Source organism: Hyla sarda, chromosome 5 (genome assembly GCF_029499605.1).
Source record: "Hyla sarda isolate aHylSar1 chromosome 5, aHylSar1.hap1, whole genome shotgun sequence".
Taxonomy (NCBI): Eukaryota; Metazoa; Chordata; class Amphibia; order Anura; family Hylidae; genus Hyla; species Hyla sarda.
In genome coordinates this window covers 304,318,669-304,331,156 of record NC_079193.1, presented here as the reverse complement: position 1 = coordinate 304,331,156, position 12,488 = coordinate 304,318,669, and the positions used below count along the sequence as shown (strand labels likewise).

General features: G+C 49.4%; 1 protein-coding gene across 3 annotated transcripts in view; it reads left to right on the top strand.

The window, feature by feature from the left end:
• Positions 1-768: 768 nt before the first annotated feature.
• Positions 769-12,488, top strand: part of C5H8orf34 (chromosome 5 C8orf34 homolog) — a 355,582-nt gene continuing 343,862 nt past the window's right edge. For 2 of the 3 annotated variants that reach the window (XM_056522121.1, XM_056522120.1), the window contains exon 1: positions 769-1,130. In XM_056522121.1, coding sequence (XP_056378096.1) covers positions 1,062-1,130 — 69 coding nt within the window. In that variant the 5' untranslated portion in view covers positions 769-1,061. The remainder of the gene's footprint in view (positions 1,131-12,488) is intronic. The other variant, XM_056522122.1, reaches the window with a different exon arrangement.

Here is a 12,488-nt window from a genome sequence, read left to right as displayed (position 1 = left end):
ACTACAACTCCCAGCATGCCCGGACAGCCGATGGCTGTCCGGGCATGCTGGGAGTTGTAGTTTTGAAACATCTGGAGGTCCGCAGGTTTAAGACCACTGCTCTATAGGATCAAAATATATAGTTCTTATACACCTCTCCTGAGTCTGTGTTCACACATTGCGTTTCTCGCCATTTTTTCCCCTGCGATTTTCCCCAAATCATAGCCAAAAATTGTGATATTGTACCCCAAGTGTGCAAAATATAGTAAAAAATTTAATTTTCTCCACAGTTTGGAAAATCGCTGCAAAAACAGCTAAACCATAGGCTGTCCGGGCATGCTGGGAGTTGTAGTTTTGCAACAGCTGGAGGCACTCTGATTGGGAAACACTGACCTAGGCAGGTGGATCTGCATAGTAGAACTCCTATAACATTATGCACAGACAAAACCTATGACATTACCTTAGAACAGTGTTTCCCAACCAGGGTGCCTCCAGCTGTTGCAAAACTATAACTCCCAGCATGCCCGGACAGCCTTCGGCTGTCCGGGCATGCTGGGAGTTGTAATTTTGCAACAGCTGGAGGCACCCTGGTTAGGAAACACTGCCTTAGAAACACAATACCAAATAGGGGGGCAGTTAAGCAATGGCAGGGAGGTACTATGACAACCCAGGGCTGTGTGCCCCATCACCCTATCACAGGCTGAAGTCACAGGGCTATGCTACAAGCTGAAGTTGCCCAGTGCAGAAGGATGTGGGGCTCTGCCTGTCTCAGCCCAGGGAGTGGGCAGGAGCTGCTGCTGCTGTTGTTCTTGTAACCAAGCACCTACAATAAGAGGGAGAGAGGCGGAGAGAGGGAGGGAAGACTCTCACCATGCACTTTCCCCTTCCCTGCATCCTTATTGCAACTCTTCTCTCCTAAAGCAATGCCACCACTACTTCTCCATTCCTCCAGCTGATCCTACTGGAGCCCGGGGGCTTGCATTGCATTGGGTGAAGTTCAGGCACTTGCTTGCAGCACCGGAGAGAGAGGGAGGGGGAGGAGGTGACAGCCCTCTGGATCGGGATATATTGAGGGGGTCCTGATGGCGTCTCGACAGCAAAATCGGATTCAGATCTACCTGGACACCAATAAGATCGGTCCTCTCTTTGAGGTGAGTGTGTTTGAGAGAGCAGGCACTGAGAGGGTTAATGTGCCTTGCACACTTCCCTATGACTGCAAACCAGCCATGTGCTATGTATGAGAGCAGACAGGGATAATGCATAATGTAAAATGCATCATGTAAATCACATGGACCCCCTCCCTCCCTTTTTTTCCCCTTTGTATGGATTTATGGCAATGATTATATATTACATACAGGGGGGATATGCACTCACATGGGGGGCTCCCTGTATATGGAGATTTCACCTAGGATTACTAGTGCACCGATTTGGCCAATGGCAGATAAAGGACCAGGATGCATAATAAATGTATGTGTTGCTGCACTGTATATACTGTGTATACTGGGGGCTGCTGCTGTACTGGATGCCATACAGTGCCAGGGCTGCAGCATGCCCCATCTCTCTGCCTATACAGTTGCCAACTGTAAATTGTATCAGGGCACAGGGAGACATTGTTACATGGAGCCATTGTGTGCAGGAAAATGCTGACTCCAAAGCGTCCTGTTTGTTGCCATAGCGAAGCAAGCAGCACCCAGGTGTGTGTACATGGTGGAGTCCCGGCAGCGCCCCTAGTGGTCATGTGTCAGGAGTGAAATGTCTGGCAAGAAAGAGCTGACCTCAAGTCCCTTCTTCTGCTATGTAGATACAGTACACTGCTCAAAAAAATAAAGGGAACACTAAGATAACACGTCCTAGATCTGAATGAATAAACTAATCGTATGAAATAATTTCGTCTTTACATATTTGAATGTGCTGACAACAAAATCACACAAAAATTATCAATGGAAATCAAATTTATCAACCCATGGAGGTCTGGATATGGAGTCACACTCAAAATCAAAGTGGAAAACCACACTACAGGCTGATCCAACTTTGATGTCATGTCCTTAAAACAAGTCACAATGAGGCTCAGTAGTGTGTGTGGCTTCCACGTGCCCGTATGACCTCCCTAAAATGCCTGGGCATGCTCCTGATGAGGTGGCGGATGGTCTCCTGAGGGATGTCCTCCCAGACCTGGACTAAAGCATCCGCCAACTCCTGGACAGTCTGTGGTGCAACGTGGTGTTGGTGGATGGAGCGAGACATGATGTCCCAGATGTGCTCAATCAGATTCAGGTCTGGGGAATGGGCGGGCCAGTCCATAGCATCAATGCCTTCCTCTGACACACTCCAGCCACATGAGGTCTAGCATGGTCTTGCATTAGGAGGAACCTAGAGCCAACCGCACCAGCATATGGTCTCACAAGGGGTCTGAGGATCTCATCTTGGTACCAATGGCAGTCATGCTACCTCTGGCAAGCACATGGAGAGCTGTACGGCCCCCAAAGAAATGTCACCCCATACATTACTGACCCACCGCCAAACCGGTCATGCTGGAGGATGTTGTAGGCAGCAGAACGTTCTCCATGGTGTCTCCGGACTCTGTCACGCCTGTCACATGTGCTCAGTGTGAACCTGCTTTCATCTGTGAAGAGCACAGGGCACCAGTGGCGAATTAGCCAATCTTTGTGTTCTCTGGCAAATGCTAAACGTCCTGCATGGTGTTGGGCTGTAAGCACAACCCCCACCTGTGGACGTCGGGCCCTTATAGCCCCCTCATGGAGTCTGCTTCCGACCGTTTGAGTGGACATATGCACATTTGTGGCCTGCTGGAGGTCATTTTGCAGGGCTTTGGCAGTGCTCCTCCTTGCACAAAGGCGGAGGTAGCGGTCCTGCTGCTGGGATGTTGCCCTCCTCCACGTCTCCTGATGTACTTACCTGTCTCCTGGTAGCACCTCCATGCTCTGGACACTATGCTGACAGACACAGCAAACCTTCTTGCCACAGCTCGCATTGATGGGACAGCCTGGATGAGCTTCACTACCTGAGCCACTTGTGTGGGTTGTAGACTCCGTCTCATTCTACCACTAGAGTGAAAGCTCCGCCAGCATTCAAAAGTGACCGAAACATCAGCCAGGAAGCATATGAACTGAGAAGTGGTCTGTGGTCACCACCTGAAGAACCACTCCTTTATTGGGGGCGTCTTGCTAATTGCCTATAATTTCCACCTGTTGTCTGTTCCATTTGCACAACAACATGTGAAATTGATTGTCAATCAGTGTTGCTTCCTGAGTGGACAGTGTGATTTCACAGAAGTGTGATTGACTTGGAGTTACATTGTGTTGTTTAAGTGTTCCCATAATTTTTTTGAGCAGTGTACAAGTGTTCTCCCCTGTCAGCCATTTCAGAGTTATTGTTTCTTCTTTTTCAGCCACCGCTTTATGGGGGTGTTCATCAATGTAGGTGTAAATGAAGCATTTTTCTACACCTTTTTTGTGTGCTGGTATTGTGTATTCTGTTTGCAATCCCAATACATCTATTATTGTAGCTGAGCCCCCTACATATACAAAACTGGTAATGTGTATGAGCACCAGATGTATTAAATGGTAGCAGAGCATTTGATACATTTTATGCAGGTCCCATTTTCTGAAATTTCACTCTTCACATACACCAAAAAGCTAAGCTAAGTCTGGTGTAGGTTTTTGGCAGTTTGCGTAGGGTTGGGCGGTATACCAGTTCATACCGAAATTTTTGTGCTGCACGATGTGAATTTTAACCCATACTGCAATACCGGTTTGGCACCTCCCCCTCGGGAATGAATGAATCAGCCCAGCGCTGCGCTGTCCCCACATCTGGGAAGTAATCCTATGTGACCAGCGAGCGCTGTTCTGCCCCCCAATTAATTATCAGCCCAGCGCTGTCCCCCAATTAATTATTAGCCCATCGCTGTCCACATCAGGGTACTACTCACATGTCAACCGCAAGCGCTGCCCTCCTCGTCCTGTTGGTTGCGGCCGCCGGCGCTGACACTCTATACCAGTGGTCTCCAACCTGCGGACCTCCAGATGTTGCAAAACTACAACTCCCAGCCGTTGGCTGTCCGGGCATGCTGGGAGTTGTAGTTTTGCTACAGCTGGAGGTCCGCAGGTTGGAGACCACTGCTCTATACTGTGCAGTATCCCTATGCCCGGGCTGCAAAAAATAAACAAAAAAAACTTTAACCCCCTCCCGTTGGTCCGGTACTGGCCTCGCTTGTTTCCTGGGGACGGGAATGTCAGAGAGCTGTCAGCCTATCACCAGCCGCAGCGATGCTCCGCCTCAGCCGGTGATAGACTGAGCCCACTGTCATGTAAGGAGCCGGCTTCTTACATGACAGTGGGCTCAGCCTATCACCGGCCGAGGCGGAGCATCGCTGCGGCTGGTGATAGGCTGACAGCTCTCTGATGTTTCCGTCCCCAGCGTAAGGCCGACGTAGGTGCGTTAAAGTTTATTTTGTTTACCTTTTGCAGCCCAGGCATAGGGATACCGCACAGTATAGTGTGCCAGCGCCGGAGGACGCAACAAACAGGATGTGGAGGGCAGCGCATGCGGGTGACATATGTGAGTAGTACCCCGGTGGGGATGTGGGCTGATAATTAATATGGGGGGGGGGGGGGTCTAGGAAATACAGTTATATACCGTGGAACCGCCGAAAGTTTAAAAAATACCATGATACACGCATTTGGTCATACCGCCCAGCCTTAGTTTTGCGCCTTTTTGGTGGTTTTGCGCCTTTTTTGCACCTTTTCACAACTCAAAATGACAGAAATGGGTAAACCAAAAGGCGCAAAAAAGGACAATTTCGCCAAAATAGCACCAAATATAGACAGAAAAAATGGGTAAACACAATGATAAATGCTGGCCGTATATATCTTTTAGACACCGCTATGGCTTTATTTCAACCAATTATTTTTTTTCTCCCCAATTTTTTGCATTGCCTTTATTTTTAAACAAATTGTAAGAAATGGATAATAAGCCATTAAACGTGATCTCACAGGGATTCTTGGGCCTCCTTTATGTTGTAGGACATGAAGTAGTGTCGGCTCTTTCGCTGTGATATTTGCAGGTTCAGCAAGTTAAATGTACAAAACCAGAAAGAAAATCCAGCGCTCAGTCGGAGACGCTGTATAAGACGTGCTTCTTTTATTATAAGGATCCATTATAAAATGTACAGGAGACATCATAAAACAAGAAAAGTTCTTGATGCGGGTGGGGTGGGTGGGGTTACTCCTTAGTCGTAAGTCCTTAACATTGTAGAAATATGCATTCATAGGCCAATCTGTAATCAAATCCAAAATGTTATTGTAACATTTAAAGGGGTTTTACCATGTTCCACTTTCTACAGCAAATGTAATATTTTATTATGTGTGAAAGTAAATGTCTGTCTCTGAAAAAAAATATTCAGGATGACCTTATTTCCTTTCTTTTTTTTTATCCACTTCCCTTTCATAATGAAAACGGTGTGGTGGGCGGAGCTTCTGACTGTCACATGATTAGCATTGAACTGTAGTGCAGCAACTCATTCCTGTTCTGCATAGTGTAAGGCTAGGTTCACACTACAGAATTTCTGCCTGCAATTTTGCTTTGAAATTGCAGGCAGAAATTCCGCTTACTAAAATGTACTGTATAGTGAATGGGTTTCCATTCACAAATTCACACTTCTGAATTTGTGAACGGAAAATCCGCTTGAATTTGAATTGCTCAGTGTCCGCGCGGTCCTAGCGCTGGCTGCACTCGGAATCTCCGAGTGGAAATTTTCTGCCGGGGATTCCGTAGTGCCTAAGGGGCTATTCACAGAGCAGAATTTCAACTTGCGTCATTCCGCCTCTAAGTTCCGCTTTGCAATTGCAGACAGAAATTCTGTTTACTAAAATGTACATGCGAGTTAATGAGTTTTCTGTGCACCCATTCACACTTCGGAATTTTTGAAGTGGAATTTGTGAGCAGAATTTCCGCTTTCAAATTTCCACCTTGAAGAATGGTGGTGCTCTTTTTTTCAGGCGGATTTTCGCAGCAGAATCCCATTGACTTTGATGACTTTAAGACTCTCATTTGAAGGTGGATTTTTACCCAATGTGAAATGGAGGCAGAGTGACTGAAAATAGGCTTTGGAGGTGGAAATTACTCTAAAGATTTTGCAAGCAGACAGGCGGAATTTAGTAGTGTGAACCTAGCCTAAGCCATCCATTAGGAGAATCTATTTCAATGGTCAAGTTATCTATCAACATTTTCATCGTCTCTCATATAAAAAAAAAAAGACTGTTTCACTCTTTTTACCTACCCGTAGAACTTTTTCTTTTTGACCATGCAGTGGTCACATATTTATTATTTGCGACTTTTGTCTAAAGTCGCTATTTTGTGCGCAAAGGTACACCACCTACCAGGAGACATGAGAATCACTTCTACCTTCTGCAATTCAACCTGTGTGGGTCATAGCTGGGTGATCCTGGCGGCTATCTGCCACCAGGACCCATCTCTAATGCCAGACATCACTGATCACGGTGATGCCCAGCTTTAACCCCTTAGACACTTCAATCAAATTTGATTGTAGTGTCTAAAATTCAAGTACAAATGTCCCGGCAGTTCTGTGAAAGTAATTAAAAACACCTAACCTGCCAAATTCAGGACCCGGGAAAGTGTCTACTTCCCTCCCTCACAAGCGGATAGATAAAGTGTATGTGGTAGAGCTTTTCCCACCACAGCAGAGCTGCACAAAACTCATCATCCTGCTGCACCTTCTTGATAAATAACATAGACGCTAGTCAAACCCACCACCCAAATAAATGTGGGAAAATAGCTCTACCGTAGACATTCTTTGATAAATCTGGGCCCATGACTTTAACGGTGCGTTCACACTGCGGTGGAGATTCCGTCTGGCGGCCGCCGACGGAAATACTTCAGTGCTAGGTCCGCGAGGCCATTGACGGCTGTGCAGTGCTTGCGGAATCCGTGCAAAAAATGAACATGTTCTTTCTTTGCACGGAACAATTTCAGCGGCGGAATTGTCCGCCACTGAAATTCCGCAGTGTGAACGGGTCTTGTGGAGACCCATTCACGCTAATGTTAAGTTCACACCGCAGAATTCCGCCCGTGGAAGTCCGCGGGAATTCCGTAGTGTGAACTGTCACGATGCCGGCTGGCAGGTAGTGGACCCTCTGTGCCAGAGAGGGATTGGCGTGGACCGTGCTAGTGGACCGGTTCTAAGCCACTACTGGTTTTCACCAGAGCCCGCCGCAAAGCGGGATGGTCTTGCTGCGGCGGTAGTGACCAGGTCGTATCCACTAGCAACGGCTCACCTCTCTGGCTGCTGAAGATAGGCGCGGTACAAGGGAGTAGGCAGAAGCAAGGTCGGACGTAGCAGAAGGTCGGGGCAGGCAGCAAGGATCGTAGTCAGGGGCAACGGCAGAAGGTCTGGAAACACTGGCAAGGGACACACAAGGAACGCTTTCACTGGCACTAAGGCAACAAGATCCGGCAAGGGAGTGCAAGGGAAGTGAGGTAATATAGGGAGTGCACAGGTGATAACTCTAATTGGAACCACTGCGCCAATCAGCGGCGCAGTGGCCCTTTAAATCGCAGAGACCCGGCGCGCGCGCGCCCTAGGGAGCGGGGCCGCGCGCGCCGGGACAGAACAGACGGGGAGCGAGTCAGGTAGGAGAGCCGGGGTGCGCATCGCGAGCGGGCGCTACCCGCATCGCGAATCGCATCCCGGCTAGCAGCAGGATCGCAGCGCCCCGGGTCAGAGGACGTGACCGGGGCGCTGCAGCGGAGGAGGTGAAGCGAGCGCTCCGGGGAGGAGCGGGAACCCGGAGCGCTCGGCGTAACAGTACCCCCCCCCTTGGGTCTCCCCCTCTTCTTGGAGCCTGAGAACCTGAGGAGCAGACTTTTGTCAAGGATGTTGTCCTCAGGTTCCCAGGATCTCTCTTCAGGACCACAACCCTCCCAGTCTACTAAAAAAAAATTTTTTCCTCTGACCTTTTTGGCAGCCAAAATCTCCTTGACCGAGAAGACGTCCGAGGAGCCGGAAACAGGAGTGGGAGGAACAGATTTGGGAGAAAAACGGTTGAGGATGAGTGGTTTGAGAAGAGAGACGTGAAAGGCATTAGGGATACGAAGAGAAGGAGGAAGAAGAAGTTTATAAGAGACAGGATTAATTTGACACAGAATTTTGAAAGGACCAAGATAGCGTGGTCCCAACTTGTAGCTAGGGACACGGAAGCGGACATATTTAGCGGAGAGCCATACCTTGTCTCCAGGGGAAAAAACGGGGGAAGCTCTTCTTTTCTTATCCGCGAACCTCTTCATGCGTGAAGAAGCCTGTAAGAGAGAATTTTGGGTCTCTCTCCATATAATGGAAAGGTCACGAGAAATTTCATCCACAGCGGGCAGACCAGAGGGCAAGGGGGTAGGGAGGGGGGGAAGAGGGTGACGGCCGTACACCACGAAAAATGGGGATTTGGAGGAAGATTCAGAGACCCTGAAGTTATACGAGAATTCGGCCCATGGAAGGAGATCTGCCCAGTCATCCTGGCGGGAGGAAACAAAATGTCGCAAATAATCACCCAGGATCTGGTTAATTCTTTCTACTTGTCCATTGGACTGGGGATGATATGCAGAGGAAAAATTTAATTTAATCTTGAGTTGTTTACAGAGAGCTCTCCAGAATTTAGACACGAATTGGACCCCTCTATCCGAGACAATCTGCGTAGGCAACCCGTGAAGACGAAAAATGTGTACAAAAAATTGTTTAGCCAACTGAGGCGCAGAAGGAAGACCAGGAAGAGGAATGAAATGTGCCATTTTGGAGAATCGATCAACGACCACCCAAATAACGGTGTTGCCACGGGAAGGGGGTAAATCAGTAATAAAATCCATACCAATCAGAGACCAAGGCTGTTCGGGGACAGGCAGAGGATGAAGAAAACCAGCGGGCTTCTGGCGAGGAGTCTTATCCCGGGCACAGATAGTGCAGGCTCGCACAAAGTCCCCAACATCCGTCTCCAGAGTTGGCCACCAATAGAAGCGGGAGATGAGTTGCACAGATTTCTTGATGCCCGCATGACCTGCGAGATGGGAGGAGTGACCCCATTTGAGGATTCCGAGGCGTTGGCGTGGAGAAACAAAGGTCTTTCCTGGAGGAGTCTGTCTGATGGAGGCAGGAGAAGTGGAGATCAGGCAGTCAGGTGGAATGATGTGTTGCGGAGGGAGATCAACTTCTGAGGCATCCGAGGAACGAGAGAGAGCATCGGCTCTAATGTTCTTATCGGCAGGACGAAAGTGAATCTCAAAATTAAATCGGGCAAAGAACAGAGACCACCGGGCCTGGCGAGGATTCAGCCGTTGGGCCGACTGGAGGTAGGAGAGGTTCTTGTGGTCGGTGTAGATAATAACAGGAAATCTTGATCCCTCCAGCAGATGCCTCCATTCCTCAAGTGCTAATTTAATGGCTAGAAGTTCTCGATCCCCGATGGAGTAGTTCCTCTCCGCTGGAGAGAAGGTCCTAGAGAAAAAACCACAAGTGACAGCATGCCCGGAAGGATTTTTTTGTAGAAGAACAGCTCCAGCTCCTACTGAGGAGGCATCAACCTCCAATAGGAAGGGTTTGGAAGGGTCAGGTCTGGAGAGCACGGGAGCCGAAGAAAAGGCAGACTTGAGTTGTTTAAAGGAGTCTTCTGCTTGAGGAGGCCAGGACTTGGGATCAGCATTTTTCTTGGTTAAAGCCACGATAGGAGCCACAATGGTAGAAAAATGTGGAATAAATTGCCTGTAATAATTGGCGAACCCCAAAAAGCGTTGGATAGCACGGAGTCCGGAGGGGCGTGGCCAATTTAAGACGGCAGAGAGTTTGTCTGGATCCATCTGTAGTCCCTGGCCAGAGACCAAATATCCTAGAAAAGGAAGAGATTGGCATTCAAACAGACATTTCTCAATTTTGGCATAGAGTTGGTTGTCACGAAGTCTCTGAAGAACCATACGGACATGCCGGCGGTGTTCCTCTAGATTGGCAGAAAAAATTAGGATATCGTCCAGATATACCACAACACAGGAGTATAATAGATCACGAAAAATTTCATTGACAAAGTCTTGAAAGACGGCAGGGGCATTGCACAGTCCAAAGGGCATGACCAGATACTCAAAGTGTCCATCTCTGGTGTTAAATGCCGTTTTCCACTCGTCCCCCTCTCTGATGCGGATGAGGTTATAGGCGCCTCTTAAGTCCAATTTAGTGAAGATGTGGGCACCTTGGAGGCGATCAAAGAGTTCAGAGATGAGGGGTAAGGGGTAGCGGTTCTTAACCGTGATTTTATTAAGACCGCGGTAGTCAATGCAAGGACGTAGGGAGCCATCTTTTTTGGAGACAAAGAAAAATCCGGCTCCGGCAGGAGAGGAGGATTTACGGATAAAGCCCCTTTTTAGATTCTCCTGGACGTATTCGGACATGGCAAGAGTCTCTGGGGCAGAGAGAGGATAAATTCTGCCCCGGGGTGGAGTAGTACCCGGGAGGAGGTCGATAGGGCAATCATAAGGCCTGTGAGGAGGTAGAGTCTCAGCTTGTTTTTTGCAGAAAACATCCGCGAAGTCCATATAGGCCTTGGGGAGACCGGTTACTGGAGGAACCACAGAGTTACGGCAAGGGTTACTGGGAACCGGTTTTAGACAGTTCTTGGAACAAGAGGACCCCCAACTCTTGATCTCCCCAGTGGACCAATCCAGGGTTGGGGAATGAAGTTGAAGCCAGGGAAGTCCAAGGAGAATCTCCGAGGTGCAATTGGGGAGGACCAAAAGTTCAATCCTCTCATGATGAGATCCGATGCTCATAAGAAGGGGCTCCGTGCGGAAACGTATGGTACAGTCCAATCTTTCATTATTTACACAATTGATGTAGAGGGGTCTGGCGAGACTGGTCACTGGGATGTTGAACCTGTTGACGAGAGAGGCCAAAATAAAATTTCCTGCAGAACCAGAGTCCAAGAAGGCCACTGTAGAGAAGGAGAAGGCAGAAGCAGACATCCGCACAGGCACAGTAAGACGTGGAGAAGCAGAGTAGACATCAAGGACTGTCTCACCTTTGTGCGGAGTCAGCGTACGTCTTTCCAGGCGGGGAGGACGGATAGGACAATCCCTCAGGAAGTGTTCGGTACTAGCACAGTACAGGCAGAGGTTCTCCATACGGCGTCGTGTCCTCTCTTGAGGTGTCAGGCGAGACCGGTCGACCTGCATAGCCTCCACGGCGGAAGGCACAGGAACAGATTGCAGGGGACCAGAGGAGAGAGGAGCCGAGGAGACGAAACGCCTCGTGCGAACAGAGTCCATATCTTGGCGGAGTTCCTGACGCCTTTCAGAAAAACGCATGTCAATGCGAGTGGCTAGGTGAATAAGTTCATGTAGATTAGCAGGAATTTCTCGTGCGGCCAGAACATCTTTAATGTTGCTGGATAGGCCTTTTTTGAAGGTCGCGCAGAGGGCCTCATTATTCCAGGACAATTCTGAAGCAAGTGTACGGAATTGTACGGCATACTCGCCAACGGAAGAATTACCCTGGACCAGGTTCAACAGGGCAGTCTCAGCAGAAGAGGCTCGGGCAGGTTCCTCAAAGACACTTCGGATTTCCGAGAAGAAGGAGTGTACTGAGGCAGTGACGGGGTCATTGCGGTCCCAGAGCGGTGTGGCCCATGACAGGGCTTTTCCGGACAGAAGACTGACTACGAAAGCCACCTTAGACCTTTCAGTGGGAAACAGGTCCGACATCATCTCCAGATGCAGGGAACATTGGGAAAGGAAGCCACGGCAAAACTTAGAGTCCCCATCAAACTTATCCGGCAAGGATAAGCGTATCCCAGGAGCGGCCACTCGCTGCGGAGGAGGTGCAGGAGCTGGCGGAGGAGATGACTGCTGAAGCTGTGGTAGCAACTGTTGTAGCATAACGGTCAGTTGAGACAGCTGTTGGCCTTGTTGCGCAATCTGTTGTGACTGCTGGGCGACCACCGTGGTGAGGTCAGCGACAACTGGCAGAGGAACTTCAGCGGGATCCATGGCCGGATCTACTGTCACGATGCCGGCTGGCAGGTAGTGGACCCTCTGTGCCAGAGAGGGATTGGCGTGGACCGTGCTAGTGGACCGGTTCTAAGCCACTACTGGTTTTCACCAGAGCCCGCCGCAAAGCGGGATGGTCTTGCTGCGGCGGTAGTGACCAGGTCGTATCCACTAGCAACGGCTCACCTCTCTGGCTGCTGAAGATAGGCGCGGTACAAGGGAGTAGGCAGAAGCAAGGTCGGACGTAGCAGAAGGTCGGGGCAGGCAGCAAGGATCGTAGTCAGGGGCAACGGCAGAAGGTCTGGAAACACTGGCAAGGGACACACAAGGAACGCTTTCACTGGCACTAAGGCAACAAGATCCGGCAAGGGAGTGCAAGGGAAGTGAGGTAATATAGGGAGTGCACAGGTGATAACTCTAATTGGAACCACTGCGCCAATCAGCGGCGCAGTGGCCCT